General features: G+C 39.2%; 2 protein-coding genes across 2 annotated transcripts in view; one reads left to right on the top strand and one right to left on the bottom strand.

The window, feature by feature from the left end:
* Positions 1–523: 523 nt before the first annotated feature.
* On the bottom strand, positions 524–22,297 carry LOC143145919 (G-protein coupled receptor dmsr-1). The gene is made up of 4 exons (XM_076309755.1): positions 21,801–22,297; positions 3,525–3,636; positions 2,922–3,106; positions 524–1,649 (listed from the first exon to the last, which is right to left on the bottom strand). The coding sequence occupies exons 1-4, from the start codon at positions 22,295–22,297 to the stop codon at positions 1,241–1,243; spliced, it is 1,203 nt and encodes a 400-aa protein (XP_076165870.1). The 3' UTR covers positions 524–1,240.
* LOC143146143 (uncharacterized) overlaps positions 2,974–24,012 on the top strand; it is a 64,452-nt gene continuing 43,413 nt past the window's right edge. Inside the window, exons 1-2 of the mRNA XM_076310153.1 lie at positions 2,974–3,182; positions 3,413–3,651. The gene's annotated coding sequence lies outside the window, so the exon portion shown is untranslated. The remainder of the gene's footprint in view (positions 3,183–3,412; positions 3,652–24,012) is intronic.

Genomic DNA, 24,012 nt, shown 5'->3' on the forward strand with positions numbered 1-24,012 from the left:
GGATGTTGGATGTCGTTAATTCTCGACTGACAGGAACCAGGTCACAATTATCTTTGCAGATGACAATTCTTTTACAACGTGCAAAGTGATCATCCATTTAAAATACTTTACCCTATCTCCGATCCACTGTTGAATCAATGGTAGACTCGAGATGCAATTATCGTTTGCTTGCAATTAGGTACACCTTGTGCAAGAACTGATCCATCCTCATCAGTCAGAGGTTAACTTTTTTGGCACTGCTTTCGAGATTTATAAAAAAAACATTAAAACAGTTCAACACATTCGTTCTATAGACACCTGGTCTCTAGACTCTTCAACCTACATCATACATAAGTGCTCTGTTGAACCAATGGTAGACTCGAGATGCAATTATCGTTTGCTTGCAATTAGGTACACCTTGTGCAAGAACTGATCCATCCTCACCAGTCAGAGGTTAACATTTTTTGGCACTGCTTTCGAGATTTATAAAAAAAAGATTAAAACAGTTCAATATATTCACCAATAAGGTGACCAGTATCTATAGACACCTGGTCTCTAGACCCTTCAACCTACATCATACATAAGTGCTCTGTTGAACCAATGGTATACTCGAGATGCAATTATCAGTTGCTTGCAATTAGGTACACCTTGTGCAAGAACTGATCCATCCTCACCAGTTAGAGGTTAACTTTTTTGGCACTGCTTTTGAGATTTATAAAAAAAAGATTAAAACAGTTCAATACATTCACCAATAAGGTAACCAGTATCTATAGACACCTGGTCTCTAGACCCTTCAACCTACATCATACATAAGTGCTCTGTTGAACCAATGGTATACTCGAGATGCAATTATCAGTTGCTTGCAATTAGGTACACCTTGTGCAAGAACTGATCCATCCTCACCAGTTAGAGGTTAACTTTTTTGGCACTGCTTTTGAGATTTATAAAAAAAAGATTAAAACAGTTCAATACATTCACCAATAAGGTAACCAGTATCTATAGACACCTGGTCTCTAGACCCTTCAACCTACATCATACATAAGTGCTCTGTTGAACCAATGGTATACTCGAGATGCAATTATCGTTTGCTTGCAATTAGGTACACCTTGTGCAAGAACTGATCCATCCTCACCAGTCAGAGGTTAACATTTTTTGGCACTGCTTTCGAGATTTATAAAAAAAGATTAAAACAGTTCAATATATTCACTAATAAGGTGTCCAGTATCTACAGACAGGTGGTCTCCAGACCCTTCAACCTACATCATACGTAAGTGCTCTGTACGTCGGTTTGTTGCGTGGCGGGTTGTCGTTTCTTCATGATTCTGGGCTTAAACAGCTGGCCGAAAGTTGTACGAAACTGCCTGGACATTGAGCAGTAGAGGATGAAGTTGATGGCACCGTTCAACAGCGCCAGGATGTCCATCACCTCGCCAAAATTGTGGTAACACTTGCGGAAGAAACAGTCACCCAGTACCCCGGAAAGGAGATACAGAACACCCTGAGGGATCTCCGTGACCAGGAAAAGGAGCAGGACAGCCACCAGCATCTTCGTTGTTCTGTCTGCTCGTTTCTCAGATTTGCTCGGTCTACGTTGAACCAGTCCGTTGCCAACCGTGGTGGTGGTTCTGCATTGATTGTAGCTCTTCAACGCCTGTTTCCTGCCTTTCGCTCTGGAACGCGATCGAACTCCTTTTAATCATTTCATTTCGCGCCACATGGAACAACTTGAGAATAATACGAAATTGGGGAAGAATAACGACGCGATCTCGAGTGAGATTCCACGTTCGGGTTTGAATTTTTCGGATCGTGAGTTTCCTTCGGGGAAATTGGACGAAATTGGGTATAGTTTCTGAAAAAATATAGCGAAGTTATATCAATAGTTTCTGAAAGAATGAAATTAAATTATATATGGTTTCTGAAAGAATAAGATGAAATTATATATAGTTTCTGAAAGAATAAAATTAAATTATATATAGTTTCTGAAAGAATAAGATGAAATTATATATATAGTTGCTAAAGGAATAAAATTAAATTATATATAGTTTCTGCAAATATAAGATGAAGTTATATATAGTTTTTTCCTACAGAAAATAAGATGAAATTATATATAGTTTTTTCTGCAAATATAAAATGAAGTTATATATAGTTTTTTCCTACAGAAAATAAGATAAAATTGTATATAGTTTTTTCTGCAGAAAATAAGGTAAAATATAGTTTTTTTTTTGAAAAAATAAGGTAAAATATAGTTTTTTTTTCTGAAAAAATAAGGTAATATATAGTTTTTTTTTGAGAAAATAAGATGAAATTGTATATGGTTTTTTGCAAAAATAAGATGAAATTATATGCAATTTTCCATGAAAAAGGTAACGGGAAATTATACACAGTTTTCTACAGAAAAAAATAACAAAGAATAATAATATATACAGTTATTCGTAGAAAATGAATTATGCAGAGTCAAAATTGGTAACAAAGAGCACCAGAAAATGTTCTCCTTGTGACCATTACTCGTTGTAACGACGAGACGAGTCCAATCCGTTGATTCATTTTGATTTTCGATAACTCGACAGAAAGAACAGATTTGAAAAGTGAATTAATTATCAGAGAGGGAACCTGGTGAATCGAACGAAGAGATCCCGCGATACGTTCCCTCGAAATTATTAATTTTCCACGTAGCAAAGCCGTCGTAATGGGAACGAAACGAATTTTTTTCCTCGCAGCTTTCGTAGCGATCCCTTCGAATGATAGAATCGCGCGCCATGTTTGCCCACGACAAAATGTAGGGTCAGTTCGGTGATCTTTGGGCAAAGATAGGGTAAAGCCTCGCGATTAGACCTTCGGAAATGGGAACGGAAGCTTCGATTTAACGACACGGCGATGTGTATTACACTTGGTGGTAGACACTTTCGTCCGTTACCGGGGAGTGGCCATTGTTACCGGATTACCTGTAAAGTGCTTTTATCAGCCAGCAGCTAATAACGGTGAGAATTAGGCACGGTAACAGCTTCACGACCACTGCTAGCACCCAGAAGTTCAGTTGGTAGAAGAAATCCTTGTTCCGTGAGAAATCGGTGTCGACGAGATAAGCGATTTCCATGGTACCGTTCTCGTTCAACATCTGCTCCCTTATCTGGTGATCAAGGATTCGAGTGTTTATCCACCTCGAGCAGAAAATAATTGCTCATCGTTCGTGGACCGAGAAAAAGGTAACGACTGTTTTTATAAATGTATTGGGTTGTTTGGAAAGTAATTTCGTTTTTTTTTTGGTGAAAATGAAACATGATTATTTTTTAGAGTGTACAAATGTTTCATCGAATTACATATTCTCCATTTTGGAAAACGAAATTACTTTCCGAACAACCCAATGAAATAGGTGTCGATCAGTTAATCGACTCGACGACGAAGGTAACAGTGAAATTGTTTATTTCGTTTCAAGGAGAATAAAGTTGGGAAATATCGTGCAAGGTCCGATCTAATTGTCCAAGTTGACGATCAATGACAGACCACGTACCCGTGAACGAGAATTATGTAACGGGGGACCAACTTACGCCAAATATCAGGTAGCTAGGGGCGCACGCAAAGAAAGGTGCCACGATGCTGCTGAAAAGAGCCATTCTGCAACGAGCTGCCGTGCACCATGCACGATTGTACTGTGGAAACCTGCGACAACAAAAGGTAGGTACAATTGAAACCAATGCGACGTATCTCGAGACAGAGTTAAAATTTAAAATACACCCAATGTAATGGTTAGTATTTATATATATATATTAATATATATAAACCTTCCCATTTATAATTGATTTCTAGACCCAGACGTAATATTTTCTATTTCGAATAACCGGAAAAGAAGTTATACGAACAGAATACGTTAGCGCGTATAGGTACGCACTAATAATTATTCATACCGCTACACCGATAGATGAAGATTGTAATTTTACCCGTGAAATTTTTTTTTAGCAGCACGTTATATATATTAATTAATAATTCCCCCCTTTTCGTGCAACGTTTCTCTTTCACCTTGATTTCGTAACGTTTCTCTACGCGAGAAGCAAATCCAATTTAAAACGCTCAGAGGATCATCTACTAAAATAAGATAATCTTATTAGCCTACATTAACCTACTTGAAATAAGGTGATCGAAGGCTATTCTGTATTACGTGAACTAAATATTCGGTGGTGAAGTTCCGTTGAAAAATGGAATTTCATATATTCGGAGTACGTATTCGTTCGATTCAATCGTTTCGGAGTAAAATTACGATTTTTCGGTTTCAATACGGTACACTCTCGACGAGAGCCGCTAGTCCGGGACTACGGCCGCTAGATAGCGTGGAGGGGATACAATTTTATTTCCGTGGAATCGTTTCACGGTTCCTTCTTACCGAAAGCGAGAGCGAGACGGAGCGAGAGCTAGTCGAAGGGACGAAAGAGAGTGGGGGGAACGAGACGGACGAATCACGTTGCGAGAAAAGGATGGTGTATCGTAACGTCTAAAGACAGAGGGAGACGAAGTACCGATACTTCGTCTCGTACCGATCCACTGACCCGCTCAATGCCAGACCTTGTCCGTGCCCTTGCTCGTGTCCCATTCGCTCTCGCCTTCGCGTGGTGGGGGGCGAAGCAAGGAGTGGTGGGGGACGAGCATCCGGCATTCATCGAGCGGATCGAAGCCAGATCGGATCGTTGGAGCACTGTAGCGAGTACACTCTCTTTGTGACGTTCCGTACAAGCGCGTAATCGCAATTGAAAATTTCCAATGGCTTTTCCCAATATTTATAACAGAGCTGCACACATCTGGTGACCGAAAGTCACACACGAACGACCACCGGGTTCATTCCATTACTTTTATTCGTAGCTCGTGCCGGTTTCGTTAAATCGACTTCTTCCTAAATTCTTTCCAAATTCGATTTCGATAGAAATTGCAATCCCGGTTCGTACCGTACCGTTCGTACGTACGTTTGATTCTTTGAAATCCATACGAAAATGACATAAGAGACTCGATTTAAAAATCCTTCACAATAAATTCCCTTTGACGCTCTCGATCCTTTTTATTTCAATTCTCTACGGATCGCGATACAAACCTCCGAAGCGCCGGCACAGAGAAAAACAAATCGAAATACTTTTTTTTATCGCGAGTTTTTACTAAATTTGTTTCGGAAAACAACTCGATGGAAAGGTCGAAGAGAATGCTCGTTTTTATTTATTTTTCAATCGATTCGTGATTGTTCACATTAGAGACGATCTTACCGATTTCGATGACCTTGAAATATATCGTCAAGAACAACATTCTCAACAACATTTCCTCGTACACACACCCCTCGTACTTCACGGTGACGTGAACTGCATTAAACGAGAAGAAGCGATAAAATTTAATCATTGATGCACTTTGTCGTACGAATAGGGTCCTACGAGAACCTTTGTTCGTTTCAAAATCGTATTTCCGTGTCGATGCATCAATCCTCCCTTCCGCGAGTGCACCGGTCGTTCCACGTATCGTTGAGTGCAATAGTACGAAAATGAAAATTATCTCGACGAGGTGACATTTCGCGCGAGAAAAATTAAACGGCTTACGTACCCGTACGCGAGCGACCGGTGCAACTGAATCGAACGAATGAAATCGATAAATCATGTTTTGACAGTTCTCGTTCGTTTTCTCGCGTTTCGTTCGTGATTTTCTTACTTTTTTTTTTTTTTTCTTCTTTCTGTTCATCGCTGGTATCCTCTGTTCTCGACTCGAAACATTCGTCGACGCTTTGTGAGCGCGATGTTAACGATAAACGGGGGCACGTTGTTGCCGGGAGATGCGCGGATCGTTCTTTCTTTGTAACATCGTGGAAACAACTCGGTCGAGCATTGCGTCGCGAATATCTCGCGTGATGAATGGTTACCGTTTCGTTGCACTTTTATCGCGTTGACGTCGACGCGCGCGGGGCACCGTTATCAACGATACTTCCGGGTTGCCCCGCGCGATCAATTCTCACTTGCCCCGTGCCCCGTGCCCGGTGCCCCGTGCCCCGCGTCTATTGTCAGCCGTTTCCGCAAATATAAAATTATTTGCGTTGTTCGGAAAGTGATTTCGTTCTTTTTTTTTTGGTGAAAGTGAAACACGATTTTTTTAGAGTGTATAAACATTTTATTAAATTACATATTCTCCATTTTGGAAAACGATATGGCTTTCTAAACAATCCAATAATTATCGTGCGTAAAAAATAAATTTATATAATCGTGAGTCACCCAAATTTTTAACGTACCATCAGACGTATATTATCCTTGTGGTGAATTTAAATTGGGAACAATATTGACGTATATAAATATTAATCGAGGTACCAATTTTTTAACCTACTTTCGAGAGTATATTATTCTTCTGGTAAAATTGAAATTAGGAAATATATCGACAAAACTGAGATACTGTATCGTAAAATAGAAATTTTTGAAAAATATAGATATTTTTCTTTTAGTCTACTTTTAGAACTACATTATCCCTTTGGTAAATTTAAATTAGGAATTATACTAACAGGAAATAAAATTTCTTGGAAAATATATATTTTTAAAGTACATTGTACACTATAGTGATCGATATTTGAAAATTTCTTATTTAAAATAAAAATAAAATTTTTTACTCGATCCAAGTTCCACGATTAGCAAAAATGATACTGAATTCTCGAAACGGGCCTGATTTCTATTCCACGGAGGGATTTACTCGACATTGATACTTTTTCTACGAAATAAGATTAAGATGTGAAATTGTTTTCCATTTCTCGACACGATATCGTTTGTCTGAGCGTCACGGTAGTAGGCAAACTCTCGAGAGAATATCGTCAGAAAATTTTGGAACGTTATTAAATTTTACCGGTACGCGTGACTAAATTTGCGTCTGACTCTAAACATACTCTTTCTACTGGCACGGAGCGGAGTCCTCGGTGGATTTTACGATTGAATTCGATCGACGATTCATCCACGCCCACGATAAGCATAATAATATTTGAACGCGATTCCCAGAGCGAAAATATAGTGTGTAACACATCGGGCCGGGAATTATTTAATATTTGTGGAGTAACTTTTCATCGATATTCCAGCCATCGAGTGAAAGCTTTTATCCGGATAAAAGTGTCGAGTAACGAACAATAAATCAACGACTTTTACCTTTCATTGAACAAACCTTTAACCTCGTAGTATTAATAATCTGGATATATCAATGAAACTGATTCGTTATCAACGATCATAATAATTCGTGATTCGAGAAAGAATATTTCAAGTGTTTCGTAATATAATTTTATTCGTTGTAAAATGATAATAATTGTAGAATTCTCTCTCGTTTTCAAGTTATTTTATTAAATATGACACGTGGTTATTGGTTAATAACACTTTGCAATGGAAAATGGTAATTAGAAGGACAACACGTATGTTTTCGAGGGAAAGAAATTCATTTCTTAATTATTTTTACTAAACTTGTGAATATTGAATGAGTTGGTTGTGACGCGTCGAGTATGAAGTATTGTTTCGTGCATTGTTCTTGTTTTCCATTGGACAAGATTTTCGTTAATTCAGGATCGTCGTGGAGGAATGCTCGCCATTTGTTATGGAAATTTTCGTGAATTCCTTTGTGACGTTCCCTCTATTATTCTTCGTTAGTGACGAAGGACTCGTGGTATGATCCTGTATGACAGTGAATGAACGAAAGATCTTCGTGGTGGAGTGTCTGTACCTTATGAAATAATTCCTGACAGGGCAACCGAGGAGTCACGAGCATATTTTAATCGATATTAGTTAGAGTTAACAATAACTCCACTCTTTGTCGAATCAGTTGCGACAGAGTTAATTTTAATCGATATTATAATTTCGTTTCCATTAATAATACCAGTTTCAAAGCAGGCCAAAGGATTCATCGAATACGAAATAATGACTCGTGTTTAAAAATTAAATACTTAAACTACACTTTAAACTGCTCGAAAGATTATACTAAATATCTTCGTTCGAGAATAGTTTCGAAGAAGAGTAAAGAATTTACCGAAACTTAACATACCTTACAAGTAATTCAAAATCCTCGAACGATTATCCATCGTGGATGAAAATGGGTGAAAATGGGTGAAAATGTTTCGTGAAAAGTATTCACAGTAAAATGAACTCAAATTATGTTTACTGTAGTTAACTATGTGTACTTAAAAAATGTTCTGCGCTCCTTGCCAATTAACGAGTACTCGTGAAATGATTGAGCTCGGGCCTGGAAAATAAACACTGCGTACTCGTTTTTTCACGTGATCGAGTGACGGATATATATATATATATATTGGTGCCATTTAAATTTTCAACATTTAAAGCAAACAGGATCACCCGGCACCGTGCAGAGGGAGATTAAATACGAACGAAAAGATCGAACGATATATCAAATCTGGACGACCTTTTCTTTTTTTTTTTTTCCCCTCGATAAAATTGCAAATCAGTTGCGTCAGGTTGGATTCGATCTCTCCATTTTTACGTTTCGCCTAACAGCAACTATTGCCCGGCTGTATCGTCCGCGTTTATTTTCTCGATTTCTCGTCTGTTCTCGACTTTTATTCCCTTTCTGATTTTTCGGTTTCTTTGCCTGCGTACGACGTTCACGAGGGGAATGTCTCGGTTTGACAAAGAATGTTTCTCCGCTATTCGAGCGACGTACATTCGTTTCAATTCTCTCTCTCTCTCTCTCTCTGTATACAAGGTGAGTCCAACTGGACCGAGTGTATCTCTGTCCCCACCAAAGATTGAAAACGAGGAAAATTTACACGTTTGACGATCTCCATCATCGTGGAGAGAGAGAAAAAAAAGAATTGTAGAGGAAACTTGCACGCGATGCAATTTTCATCGCGAGTGCATCGGTGCAGTCGCAACGCGCAATTGCATTTGTTTTTTAAATGTAATCTTAGACACTCTCTACGAAATTCGATTCTTCGTGCGATTCTCGATCAAAATAAACAAAAAGTATTAACTGTCCCGAGAGACTTTCCATCGAGCAACTCGATAATTTTTCATGCGGAATTGCACAAAGAATCGCATACGAAAAATTATAGCCTTTCGTTCAAAGAATCAGTGCAATTGCACGTTGCAACTGCACCGGTGCACCCTTCAAAAAAATTGCACTACGCGATACGTATAGAGCTTGTCGAACGACACGACACTTTTCTCTGCAATTTTTCACCCGCAATGCAACATTGTTTTCACCATTCCTTTTTTTTTTCTCCACGGTTGTTGAGTTCGGTGAAACGATACAACGGATTATTTTACAATTTTTTCCCAGAGCGATAGAGCTTATCGAACGACGCAAAAAATATTGTTCTCTAGAATTTATTTCCATCCCGATAGAGACACAGTTCGGTTCGGTTATCAGACACACCCTGTATAACGATATCAATACGTAACGGGGAAACACGAGTTACCTCTTTGCGGGGAAAACGCGACAACGTGCTTTTCCGTTTTCGTCCCGGTCCGGTTACCATGGTGATGAAAAAAAAAAATTTTAGGGTACCGTGTGGAGTTCGGAGGACGACTGCCGCCCGGTGAAGAAATTCACGAGATTAAGTATCAAAAAAGGTATGTAGAACGACGCTCGAAGGAAAAAGTCGTCTCTTACGTGTCTCTTTTCCCCGATATTCGTGCCATATTTCTTTCCGTCGTTCGTTTCAACGCAAACAATCGAACCCTCGAGAATTCTGTGAGTAAATAAAATCGGTAGATCCAGTCACCCTCGCTCGTTCGTTTTTGTTCCCTGCGTTGAACGATGACGAACACACCTTTTGCATTAACCCCAAAGTTACGCTATTACAGAGACAGAAAGAGAAAGAGAGAGAGAGAGAAAAAAAAGAAAAAAACTTTCTGATTTTTTCCTCGAAAGAATTTATTCATTATTCTCTGCTCCATGTTTCCTGTAATATTTCTTAATAAGCGTTATTTTCACACACAACTCGTGCACTTTATTTATTAATTTTTTCGATTGTTACAGGCAAGATAAATTAATCACAATTTGTATTCGAGAGGACTTATTGAACGAATGCTTTTTCAATTTTTTACGTTCTGTATTTTCGAAATACCAAGGTGACAGTTCTTTTTTTTTTTTACTAAGCTCAGAAAGAGTGAAAAAAGAAATAACTTTCTGATTTTTTCCTTGAAAGAATTTATTCATTATTCTCTGCTCAATATTTCCTAATGATCATTATTTTCACATACAATTCGTGCACTTCATTTATTAAATTTTTCCATTTTGAGTTTTTTTTTTTATCTAGCTCACTTTGTCACTGGTCATTGAATTTATCGTTTCGTGGATCGTAACACCGAATAAATAATATGCAGTGTCGTTTAAAAAAACTCAAGGTCACTTTCTAAAAATAAAACACAAAATTAAAAATGCATTACAGACAGCAGTTCTTATTAACTTGCACTATATATAACAATTAACATTATTACTTTTGACCATGTGAAAAATATTCATTTTAACATTGTTCCAAAATTCGTACAATTTTCTACTATCTCTTCTCCTTCTCTGTTCTACTTTATTTCGTTTCATAATTTCGCTCAAATAAAGGCAATGTGTCATTAAAGAGAATCGATAGAAGATAAAAGTGAAACGTTTCTCCTGTTTGTAAATTTGAAAATCCTCAAAAATGGTAGCTCGACTACTGTTCAATCTTACTGGAAAAAAATTTTCGTTTACATTTTAGACTCGATTTTACAAGAGCAATCACTCTCGTCTCGGTTGTACCGGCCAACCCTAACCTGTACTTCCAGAGGAATGTAGGGATCCGACTGCGAACATTTATGTTACGAGAATTTCGAGAACCTGATTGCTAGACGTTATCTCGTGAGCGACTGTCTTTGGTTGAACCCTATCTTCCAGATTCAAATCTTTACGTTCATTCACTGTAGGCTGTGGAAAGAAGTTTGTAGACTACATGTAGGTTAGAACCTAACCTCTTTAATTTGATTAGGTGACGCTTGGGGATTCCTCGAGGCGTTGGTCAGTACATGGGGGTTGTAAAATCATCGAAATTAGTGGTCTTCTACGATTGTAAATTCACGTGGTCAGTGAAACACATCCGGTCTGTGATTTTCCACGATCGAGAGATCTATGGTTGAGGTTAGGTTCGAACCGTAAATTTAAACGGTTCGAGAACGAATAGGAAGCATTTGGTACATAAGTATAATCTCATTTTCCAAGCAAACTTTCCTCTAATCGTCTACTGGCAACGATTCTCGGTTAATCACTCGATATTAATATTCTGTTTGCTTAAATGAAATTAATATCTACGCTTTAGGTTATAATAACGTAAAGTCACGGTTCAGTTCCGATTTGGGTACATTTCGTGGACTCGTGGAATGGCAAAAAATGGTAAAAAATAGTAGACGCGTATGTTTTTTGCCATGGTGACTCAAGTTCAGGAGATGATCGCCAAAGTTCAATCCCTCGAGAGGTAATTCGAGGTTAGGGAGGACAGAACATTTTTTTAACGAAAATTGTACGATGTTCGACGTATTGGAACAATATACTGGAGTAAAAACGATAATGTTCAAAGGACACAAGGTGGCCATTTTTATTCGAAGAGTGTACAGAAGAATTATATTTTATGGGAGTCACCTTGACCTCTCGGTTTCTACTAAATTTATTTACGAACAATTTTTTTTTTTCAGTAACTTTCTAAAGTAACGAATGGAAGAGTGGTGTTCGTCGATGTTGTGTATAATCTGTGTGAGTTGAGTTCGGTGCAGGGAACTCACCTTAATGAAATTAAGTCGAGAGATCCTGTCTCTGAAATATTTTTCTTCGAGATTTTACAACTTTCTTAAGTAACGTTTTCACTTATTGTACGAAAAGAACGTGGAAATTTAGATGAAGAAAGTTCACGGGACAGATTGTATACAGTGCATTTAAGAAGTTCTCGGAACGATGCTGTTCCCGGGAAACTTTTAAATGTGGACAAAATTTTATTATTCGGTGTTCAACGTAGTCCCCTTCTCTCTCGGTACACACTCGGTGATGTTTCTACGGTCACTGAAAGCATCTGGAAAATTCTGTTCCCGAGATGCTATTCAAAATCCTGGTCCCTTGCCTTTCAATGGTTCCCACGTTTTCAAAACGAGTTCCTTTTGCATTTATTTCCAACTTGGAAAAAAATTCACAGACCAAAAATGAATTGCAAAGCGTGCACTTCTCTTTCAACAATTCCATTACGAACGACAGTGTAAACTTTATTTAACTTCCGAATCAATGTTCCAGTGGTCAGCTGGAAACGAGAATAAAAATATAAATGGTCGATAAAATTAACCGCATATTCGTGGATACTTCCAATAAAATTATTTAACACTCGTTGAGGGAATAATATAATGTAAACACGCTGACGGTCGTTCCCAATCTTCTTTTCAGTAACGATAACAAAACCATCGTGAAAATCACGATGAATATTATTTATAAATGCGTTCATTTTGTTCTAACCGTTTTACAATATAATAATACTCTTAAAGATCAAGATTCCAAAGGAAGAATGAAAATTTGATAAAAAAAAGATTCATTTTCGACAATAAAAGTTTACTTTTATCGCAGAAGTATGTTACTTCTCCGCGTGGGTCAAAATTGACCCTAAATTCACCTTACAGGCGACCGCTTGGAGTTAATCGTTACAAGAATGTATTCTACGGTGAAAAATTATTTATAACCGGTGTCGTGGGACCTCTAACGCCTCTTCTAGCGCATTCGTGTGTTAAAGTGGCCTTGGACGCACAAATGGCACCGCAGGAACGTTTCAAACGTTTTTTTTTTCTTGAACGCAACGTGTACAATATTTCTCGCTGCTGTGCAAATGGGGCGAGAATGCTTCCTCGCGGGAGGTTATGCAGATGCCTTATTTGCGCGAGCAAATGGCCCGGTCACGAGTATAAAGTTCAGTAGTATTTCTCGTTAAATGGAAACGTCCCTACACGAACCACGGTCAGCCCGTAACGATCATTTTCCACCGTTGGGAACCTATTGTTCGAGCGGTCGTTCCACGACGATTAATCGTGTTTCTTACGTGCCCCGTCGACTATAGCCGAATAGTTTATTCATAGGACGGACGTTGGTTAAATTCGTAATTCGAATTTGTATTAGGTGTAACCTACTTGAAAAGTAGGATGAAACCACATCCACGTCGGGTGCACGTGCTAGTTACGAACCAAATAGAAGTAGCTTACGACACGTGTCGGGAGTGGTTCTAATCCTTGGTAACATCGTTCTAAAACCGTGAGAGCTCTCAAAAAGTACACATCAACGTCCAATCCCACAAAAGGCGAACAACCACGCAGTGTCGGGAGAGTTATCGGAGTTGTTACTTTGTTATATTGTATAATCTCGTGTCTCGTAATCGGTTGAATACGAGAATCCAGCTAGACAATTCTCGTGAATGTTCCCGTTTATAACGAGGGTGGTGCAATCTTCTTGCGTGTAAGCCCATTGATTCGTTTTCTAAGCTTCTTAGACTTTAAACCGACCGATCTCGATTTTGGGGCGTTTCTAACTGTTGGATGGACGATGAAACGATTTTCGAGTAAGCTTCGTTGGTCTTTGGGGGCAATGGTAGGCCGCCATTTTGATACGATTGGACGTACAGAGGCATTTGTTATTTTAGACTTACGAAGCAGACAGCAATGAAGGATTTGTTTATTTACGGTTCGTACGTCATTGGCTATCGCGTGTAAACATTTTGATTCGTTTTCTAAGCTTCTTAGACTTTAAACCGACCGATCTCGCTTTTGGAGTGTTTTTAAACATTGGATGGATGATGAAACGATTTTCGAGTAAGCTTCGTTGGTCATTGGGGGCAATGGTAGGCCGCCATTTTGATACGATTGGACGTACAGAGGCATTTGTTATTTTAGACTTACGAAGCAGACAGCAGTGGAGGGTTTGTTTATTTACGGTTCGTACGTCATCGGTTATCGCGTGTAAGCTCTTCGATTCGTTTTATAAGCTTCTCGGAAGGCAAACCGAGCAATACTAATTTCGGTTAGTCTCTCCATACTGGATGAACAATGCAACGGTCTTCGAATAAGCTCATTAGTCTTCCAGGCGATAATAGACGCAATATAAGTGTCTTATATAGGGTGTTCCGGGAAAATCAGAGCTCGAATTGGCTGCCATTTTAACACGACCGGACGTAACATGACTCGCTTAATTGTTGATTAGCGAGAAAATAAATAGTTATATAAAATAGCTCATTTTTATATAACTTGACATTACAATTCTACAATTGAAGAATATTAGTCTCCGTATCTTTTTTATCTCGATAAAAATGTTTAAATTGCATTTATTTATTTCGAACACGAAAATAGTAACCTTCAAGAAAGTATATAATTTCCACGAACAAGTAAATAAAACAATTTAGTTAAAGTACACAGTAAAAGTTTAAATACCACGTCTATTGCTTCGAAAACTACAATTACTTCAAGATTCTTCACTACAAGTAAAGTAAAATTAAGTAAAATAAAAAAAAAAGAATAGTTTATAACACGGTTGTTTAAAAATCAATATTAACCTTTGATTTTCTCCACAGTTTATTTTTTTTTTAAATCAATCGATTTTCAGTTTTACGCTGCCCAATCTGACTGAATCGCCTAACCTCAAACTAGGTCCCGTGTCGCTGCAACTTTGACATGAATTTCACGCCAATTGCACCACTGTTTCCCCCTCCCTCCTGTAAGGAAGCACGGTTGCGGGATTAAACTATCAAACTAAACGATCCCCTTAAGCATCCGAATTTGACCTCAACGAATAAACGTTCTCCATATTTGCACGGAACACACGAAATGTGAAATTAACCTGGACCGACTTATAACGAGGTACATCGAACGAAATTGCGACGCGCGATCAACCAGTAAATTGCCACGTTTTATCGCGATAATTCACATACTTACAACCGTGTACCTAATTCGATACGGACAAGGGGAATCATTTACGCCCTAGTATCGTGTTTCTTCCGAATATCGAGTAATTCGCGAATTAAAAGGCACAATCCAGAAACGAGTAAACAATGTCGAAAACGAACAAACAAATTAACGAAGTAAAAAGGTAACCGAGTTACGGTTTGATTAAATCCATCGGGTATTAATAGCAATTGACTCGATTTAAAGGATAGATAAATATTGTTACATCGAATTATATTTAATTTGTTAAAGTTATAAATACTTAAAGTAATGGTTTGATTAAATTCATCGGATATTAATAGCAATTGACTCGATTTAAAGGATAGGTAAATATTGTTAGATCGAATTATATTTAATTTGTTATAAATACGAAGATCTAAATGGTACACCAATAGGCGTAAAATTAACATTTTTCATTTGTAATATTTAGAAAAATAATTCATTCGTTAACTTCGACTGTTATTATTAATGCTACGTAAATTTAGTCTTAATTATTGCAAATTGTTACTTATTTATTTTAAACGATATATCTCATTGGTACAGTAGAAGAATAGACAAATAGAATGTCAAAGAAAATTATACTTGATATCAATACCAATAGTGAAACTATAAAGTAAAGGAAAATGATCGTTTGTGGAAAATTGCTATTAGAATTATGATAGTTTTGGAACACGTGTATTGAAAGTAGTAACATTAAAGAAATTCAAGCGTGTGGAGCATGCATTAAGAGTTTAACATAAATGGGTAACAGGGTTGGAAATAAATTACTAAGTGGTATATGCATACAGAGTTGAAAGATCTCGAGTGAGGTATAAAAATTAACCTCTTCGAAAAGTTTCGGGCAGAAAATAAAACCACTCAGCAGTTTAAATGGAGACATTAAGTCGTTCAAAGTTCTCTTTCGTTCTAAAGATAAGAAGTTCAGTTATCATCTTGCAATCGTGGTCGAGTATGCTGATTGCATGGCTTGATGCAGCAAATCTCATAAATCTGTATGCGGACTTTTCCAATTAATAATTTCTATTTAATTCGAATGAACAAATCAACCACTCGCATTGAACACTTGCTCTAATTTTATTTAATTCTTCGTTACGTTAATCTTTTTTAATCCATCGTTATGATAAGTCTTTTTTAATCCATCGTTACGATAAGTTTGATTTAATACATAATTACGTTAAATATATTTTAACTCGTCCAAATGGTATTTAACTTTAGAAACAATAATCGAAAATTCGATACGTTTCACCAGTGACTCTTATCGAGTATAATATTCGTTAAGATCTTCCACGTCTGAGAAATTATTCCTTTTATCGAGGTGCTAGGTTCCTCGTTAATAGTCCAACTTTAATTCTCATTTATTTATAAAGTATTTAACGTCCCGAGTGTCTCGTCGAATGAAATACAAACTCGTTACCGATGAATTTAAACGAGCAGGGCCAACGGAATGGTTTCCTCGAGTTACATTGAATCGTAAAGTAAATACGTAGCAATGGATGGACCGTTTCATGCGCTCGTAAAACCTCCAAATATTCTGTTTCAGATTCAGTGACACGTACACGACACCTCCCATCCCTAGTGATGAAATAAAAGCTGTCACACGGGTTGGTTGTTATCGCAACGATCGGTTAATTAAAATTTCGTCATGTCGCCACAGGGTGACAGATTAAGTTGAACATTTTTCCGACTGTCGTGGAATCCTTTGATTTTTATTACAAGTTATTGCACAAGATTTCGAACGAGAGAAAATAGGTCCGAAAACCCACTTGGAGCATTTCACGAGATTCATCGTTCCATGTGTCTCTTTAACGGGGTAGCAGATTCATCGTTCCACGAGTCTCTTTAACGGGGTAGTAAATTCATCGTTCCACGAGTCTCTTTAACGGGGTAGCAGATTCATCGTTCCACGAGTCCCTTTAACGGGGTAGTAGATTTATCGTTCCACGAGTCTCTTTAACGGGGTAGTCCTGATTCATTCACCATAAAATTTATTATAGTTTCAAAGTCTATTTTCAAGATACTTTTGTATAATTTTTTTTATACATGTTTCGTACGATTTCTATTTTGAGATTTAACAAGAAAATATTTTATTATTTCTTAACAAATGTTTTTTGTTCGATATCTGGACTCTACGTGGGAGCAATTTACTAGGTTTAAAATACTTCACTTTTTATATGTTTAAAAAAAGCATTAGAAATGTTGTTTGGTATAGAAGGGGATAGAACAATTATTTATACCATATAATGGCATATTTGCACACCAAATAATTTTTTTAAGAACATATTTTTTACACGACAGACACCCTTTGAATAAATAATATACTCGTGTAAATATACATTGAAACAATTAAAAAATAATACTCGAACAATTATTGTACACGTATAATGTCACAAGACTCGTTCCAGATTAAAATATCTATTCAAACAACTAATAAATAATACTCGAACAATTATTATACACGTATAATTTCACAAGACTCGTTCCAGATTAAATATATATTCAAATTAATAAACAAAATTTGAACAATTATTATACACATATAATTTCACAAGATTCGCAGTTTAGACGACATTTTAGGTGCTCGATTCGTCCCAGGTGCTTTGAATTTAACGAACGAATGTTGTTTCGCGAAGAATTGCTCCATTTTCGATTCAATCTGCGATTGAGATTTGTGTTTCGCAATCGAATGCGTTCTCGTGGAAAAAATCCGAATATTCCCAAATTTCGGAGTCCCATTTACCTTGTTTCGATTTCTGGTAAAAGAAAAAAAAAACGTATAAGAAATAAATAGCAAACAGAAAAAGATCAACGCGCGTAACGAAAGAATAAATCATCTTCACTATTTATGGATTTTCGAGTGCTCCATTTAGCCCGATGTCCCCAGGCGACGGCAGCAGGTTTGCCTGTTCGTAGATTCGAAACTCGGTGTGTAAATATGTACATTTGTTATTGAAAGTTGCTCGATATTTGGACAGGAATCACGATGCAAAATCAGAGTGGATCGATGGTTAGACAGAAATGATCGAACGATCGTTAAATGAAGGGACTCAGTGCGGTTGCTCCTGGTCGATTCTGTGGCCTAAATTAAGTAAAACTCGATAAGGCGTACCACTTGTGTTACCACGGGGAAACACATTATGAGCGAGCAAACACGATTCGGTGTTGTTTTGTTGTTTTAATGAACCGTCTCGTTATCGCGGTTGCGACGGTAGCTTCGTTCTGTTTATTCAACAAACGCGAAACGTAACATTCGGTAGTGGTAGAACGGTTATCAATCTCTTTAACATCGTGTTTGTGTATAATTGATAAGTTCGACGTTACGTCAAAATGGTACAGGTGGAACTTAATGTATAATAGTTAGGACGACACTGTGTGCCTTAAGTACGTGGCTATGGAACCCAACGGTTTCAGATTTACGTTAGGGTATCGATTAGGTAAACGTACACCATTGGGAATTTAGATGGTATCTCGACATACGATCTTCCGTGCTCGATCGATACGTGTCTGCGACTGTGTACGTGTTAAGTATCGAAAACGATCATAATCGGGTAATTGGTAATGTTTGGTCATTTCAATGTGGTTACGTAATCGTTAACGTCAGAACACCCATATTATACAGAATTACGTTCCCTGTTAGTTAGAGGGCGAGGTAATATTTGAACGTCGACGATTAGGTATACTGTGAACGCTCGTGGTGTTGGAAGTGTGTACGAGAGGATCGAAAGGGAACAAATTTTACCATTTTTGTTTCTATTTTTCGAATAAGTGCTCAATCAATGGTACTCGATCGGAAGAGGAGAATTTGATTATGAGGATTAATAATTCGCGTAAAACGTTGGTAGTTTTTGTGGTTTTAAATTACCGGTTATTTTTTCAGTAGATTTTTACGTATTAAGTGGTTAATCCTGGGAAATGTCAGCGAAAGACATTTACGTTAATTTGTAACCGAACATGGAATATATAATATAGTGGTTTCATTTGAAATTTATTTTTAGAAATGTCACGAGTGAAATAATTATCTCTCTGGACTGTACGTTGGACCCGGTATTTTTTTTTAACAATTCCTTAGACACATAAGACTTCTATGTGTTATCCACTATCCCCCTTCTCTTGTTTTCATAACTCGACTTTAATCGTCTGTAAATGGAAGCGAAAATTAATTTTGGGGGATCCCTCCACTAGTTAGGTATTACCTAGCATTTGTACCAGACCCTTAACCACTCTCCAGACACCTACGGTTATGCATTTGGGAGTTACCAAAGCGTCGACACCTAAATATTTGCAATTCAAAAATGTCTTACACGACTTGGTAACAGAACCATAATACGGTTACGAGGCACGAACGCCATTTCGTGGAAATTAGATACGTCAAAGTTAAATTCGAACCACACCTCGAGGAACGTAAATTGGATTTTCGATCTGTCGTTTTCGGTGTCTCTCTCTCTCTCTCCCTCTCTCTCTCTCTGATTCCGGATGGTTCTCGCAATATCGATTATCTAGGTAATTTTCGGCCACGTTGGATTAAAACTGACCGTCGAGAAAGCAATCTTCTCCGTTGCAGGAAAAAAGACATCGATAGCTTCCTCGAGCTGTTACACTCGGCGTCTTAATTATCGGTACTGCTAATCAACATTTATCCAGAACGATTCTTGGGGAATTGGTAACGTTAAACACTTGACAAAAAGTGGACGAGTTGGAAGTTATTAATCGAAGAGAAGTCCGATGTTTACTAACTCGTTGCAATATCAACGCGTGGGTCAAAACAGACCCGTAAACTTGATCTCGCTCGTACGAGCATTTCGAACGAAAATTCGATTATTTTATCGTACACATTTTTTGAATTTCTAAGGAAAGTTGCATTCGTGATGTAAACGAGCGATGTAAAGGTCTCTCTGGGTCCAGAAATACCTACGCGTGGGTCAAAACAGACCCGTAACTTGATCTCGCTCGTACGAACATTTCGAACGAAAATTCGATTATTTTATCGTACACATTTCTTTAATTTCGAAGGACAGTTGCATTTATGATGAAAACGAGCGATGTAAAAGACTCTCTGGGTCTAGAAAGACCCACGCGTGGTAAATCGAGGGTTAACCGCGTAGCCGTCTCGTAGAAAATAACGAGCGAATGTTTTTATAAAACGAACACTTCCAGTAAATGTTTTTATTTCTGGTTTCGTGGAAATATGTTCACCTTCGCGAAGAAATTTTCATCCTTTACGCAATTATGTTTTTAATCGAATCTTACTGGGTGCTCGTTTAACGATTCTCGATACTTTCGTTTGCATAATTTCGTAGTCGATAGGGGAAGAAACGAAACAGCCTTGGACGATATTATCTCGGAAGTTTACGAAGCGTCGAAAAGATTGCGCTTAACGTCGCGTAATATAACGTAACGCGTGCTGAAACGATGTCCTTTTATACTACAACAATTTCGCCAAAAGTGGGGCTCGTTAGAAGGCGCTGCCTATCTCGTTAAAACGTACAGTGTGCTCCATTAAAAAAGGGACGAGGGATTTGTCCGACTCTGCTGGAATTTACGTGGACCGTTTCAATGTAAATGTTTATAGCCAAGGTCGCGTCAATGTCGTATCATCGACGATCGTACAATTATTCTTCTCCTCGAGACCGCGTCGATACTTCGTTTTGATCAAGCGTGGGTCTCTTCGGACCCAGAGTGGCTCTCACGTCGTTCAATCGCACCGTCGGTGCAACTTCCCTCAAAAATTAAATGAAGCGCGATAAAATAACAAAATCTTCCTTTGAAATATTTTTTGCGAGATCAAGCCACGGGTCAACTTTGACCCGGAGCGTGTTTTCATCCATAGTTGTCCAAACAGACGGTATTTAAAAAAAAAAAACGTCTGTTTTTTGCTGATATATTTTGTGTACTATTTGTTTGGCAGATTGGTATCAATCTGTGTAGCAACGTGTACACGTGAGACAATAAATTGAACAGGAACCACCGCGTGGTTTTATTTCATCCGCATCACTGTAACGGGAAAAAAGAAGAAAAAAAAAAAGAATTGTAGTATCCAGTATCTCACGGTGAAGCGTTTACGAAACCCTACCGTATCGGGAATCGTTATTTCCGTTTATAATGTATCGTCGAACGAGCACCGGTCGTGTTCTTAGTCGTATTTAACGCGAATTACCCGCGTCCCCCTTTATCGGGATGTAATATCCGCATTGTTCGTGAAACGTTGGGTATTTCCCGTCGAGGGTCGAGTCGTAAACTTTTATTATTTCCTCCGTCGTTTCGTACAACGACACAGTAAGTTCATTTAAAATACAAAGATATACGCGGTACTTGCTTGATGCGAGGGTGGGTGGTTTACGTCCTCGTGGTGCGTGGTGTGTGAAATATCTCCTCCCTCTGGTTTCCCTTTGTACCCCGCATTTATGTATTTTTCATTTGCCGACGAAACCGAGCACCACCCCGCACGATGTACGAAAGTCAGGACCGAAAAGTTAATTATCATTAAGCGAGGTACTCGTGGCGAATGTTTACCTAGAACCGATCAAACCGACCGATGATACATCGTTCGTAGTTCCTCCGGTTGGATTTTATTTCCGCACCTGCGATCTGCTCGAGCTGAAAACGCGAACGACGGTGTGGATGACTCCTGATCAGGAATCCGAGCAGTGAACTCGATCGATACCCGAGGCATTATATAACAAGTATTACCGGAATAGAGAATTACGAGTCGCTTGTCAGGATTTTCAAATACGAACTTCGAACGTCGAGAACAATTTACCGGTAACTGCGAAACGTCCATCACACTGATCGACCGCCTCCACAACACCCGTATACGTGCATTTCAATTTCAAAATTATCCTAATATCTTCTGTCACACCCACGACTACTCCTACGCGAAATCACATACGGATAATGAACGATTTCGCTCACCTGATGGCGATGTACCTCCAAACGGCCAACGTTAGGGTGATGGCGATGCTGATTGTGTGCAGCAGCTGGGCGAAGTGCATATGAAACAGTATGAACGCCGCCCATCCGTACGGGAAGGTCTGCCTCTTGGGTAGCACGATGTAGACGTAAATCGCGAACGGTATGTACTCGATCATCACGAGCATATCCGTGATAGCCAGGCCTGTGAGTATACGGTTGATGGGCGTGGCGACCATCTCCTTACGTGTCAGTACCACGATGTTGAGCATGTTGGCCAGGGTACCGAAGAGACAAACGATCAACGCCACGTAGCTGTGGTACTTCTTGTACTCGAGTGCCAAGTCCCTGACTGTTCCGTTGCAGTAGCATGAAGCCTGATCGGTGGTGGTCTTTGGGACGCTGGTGTTGTCTATGCCGAAATTGTTCACGTAATCGATATCGTCGTTGGTGATGTTCATATCGCCGAAGAGGTCCGTGTAGTTGTTGTAGCGGTTCATGGCTATCACGCGTCGGATCAGTGACCTCAGGTGCAACAGGGTTGCATTCAGGTATATACGACACCAGGTGTCCTCGTCGCACACGTGACGAAGCATCGCATCCTGAGTGGTGGTGGTCGCATCCTTTCACGTCAATCCGATATTTAACCGCAAGACGTTTCCGGGGTAAACTGGATTCCGGTGTCCGGTGAGGATTAGGTGAACCGTGAGGTGGACGCCCTCGACGTTTCGCCCTACCCAAGACAAATTACACTCCACGGGCTATTCTTCTTTCCGTGTGACAAGCGAATCGCGATATCCAGCGTCTCAGCAATATCCTCCGAGACGATTGAAGCCTGGCCAGAGGATCCTCCGATTTAGGGACACCCTATCTACCACCGTGGTCGGACTGCCTCTTGTTAGTCCGGGAGGCGGGGGTCCTTACACGGGACATAAATTCCTTCTCTTGTTCACGGCGAATTATTCTTCTTCACATCGATCCGCTGACGGATGAATCGTGATACCTGGTGGTCCTGACAGTGTCCCTGTGACGATCGCAGACTGGTCCTCGATGTAATCCACGTACGCCACGGTTCTTGCACATGCCCTTCTCGCGATTACCGTAAATTTCTAGCCTCTTGGCGACGTCTACGGAAAGCTTGTATCTGCGGGAGGAGGATTCTACAGCGGTGTGTAAGAGATAGACCTGGTTCGAAGATACCTTATCTTCCGCTGCAGTTGTTGGTGCAGGAGACAGAGATCTTTACACAGGATGTAAATTCCTTTTCTTGACCGCTGTTATTCCTCCTCAGATCGATCTGCTGACATAAGAATATCTCGGGAATGTCACCCGGATGATTGTAGAGTGGTAGTCATATGCCGGAGATACCCTACCTCCCACTGCAGTCGAACAGTCCTTTGTTAGTACGAAAGCGGGCGGTATTTACACGGGATATATTCACGGCGAATTATTCTTCCTCGCGACGACTCGCTGACGGTATGAATCGTGATATCCAGGGTCTCAGCGATCTCCCTGAGATGACTGCAATCGTGACTTCTCGATGCGAGTCACGTAGGCAATGGTTCGTGCACGTGTCTTTGCAAGGGATAGAAATTTCTTCTTTCGTTCACGGCGAATTATTCTTCCTCGCATCGATTCGCTGACATATGAATATCTAGCGTCTCAGCAATACCTCGAGATGATCACATCCTAGATGTAGCCCACGTGTGCCGAAGACCCCCTAGTTTAGGTATACCTTATTTCCTTCTGCGGTCGAATTGTTAGGCAGAGGTCCTCGCACGGGATCTAAATTTCCTCTTTTGATCACGAAGAGTTCTTCATATTGACCTGCTGACACATCCAACGTCTCAGCAATATCCTCCGAGTCGATTGCACCCAAGCCTCCGTATATAGAAATTCCCTGGAGATTCCCTGCCTTTCACCGTCGTTGAACAGTCTCTTGTTAGACCAGGGACCAGTGCACGTGTTCTCACACAGGATACAAATATCTTATCATGTTCGCAATGAGTTTTTCTTTTTCGCATCAATATCCCCGAGAAGATTGCATCCTAGTCTCGATATTGTCCCCGCGTGCCAGAGATTCTCTAGATCAGAGATACCCTATTTTCCACTGTGGTCGAACAGTCTCTTGTCGGATCAGGGAGCAAAGCATGTGCCCTTATACAGGACACAAATTCCTTATATCACAATCTCCCCAAGATAATTGCATCCTAGC

This window comes from Ptiloglossa arizonensis, chromosome 4, assembly GCF_051014685.1.
Source record: "Ptiloglossa arizonensis isolate GNS036 chromosome 4, iyPtiAriz1_principal, whole genome shotgun sequence".
NCBI lineage: Eukaryota > Metazoa > Arthropoda > Insecta > Hymenoptera > Colletidae > Ptiloglossa > Ptiloglossa arizonensis.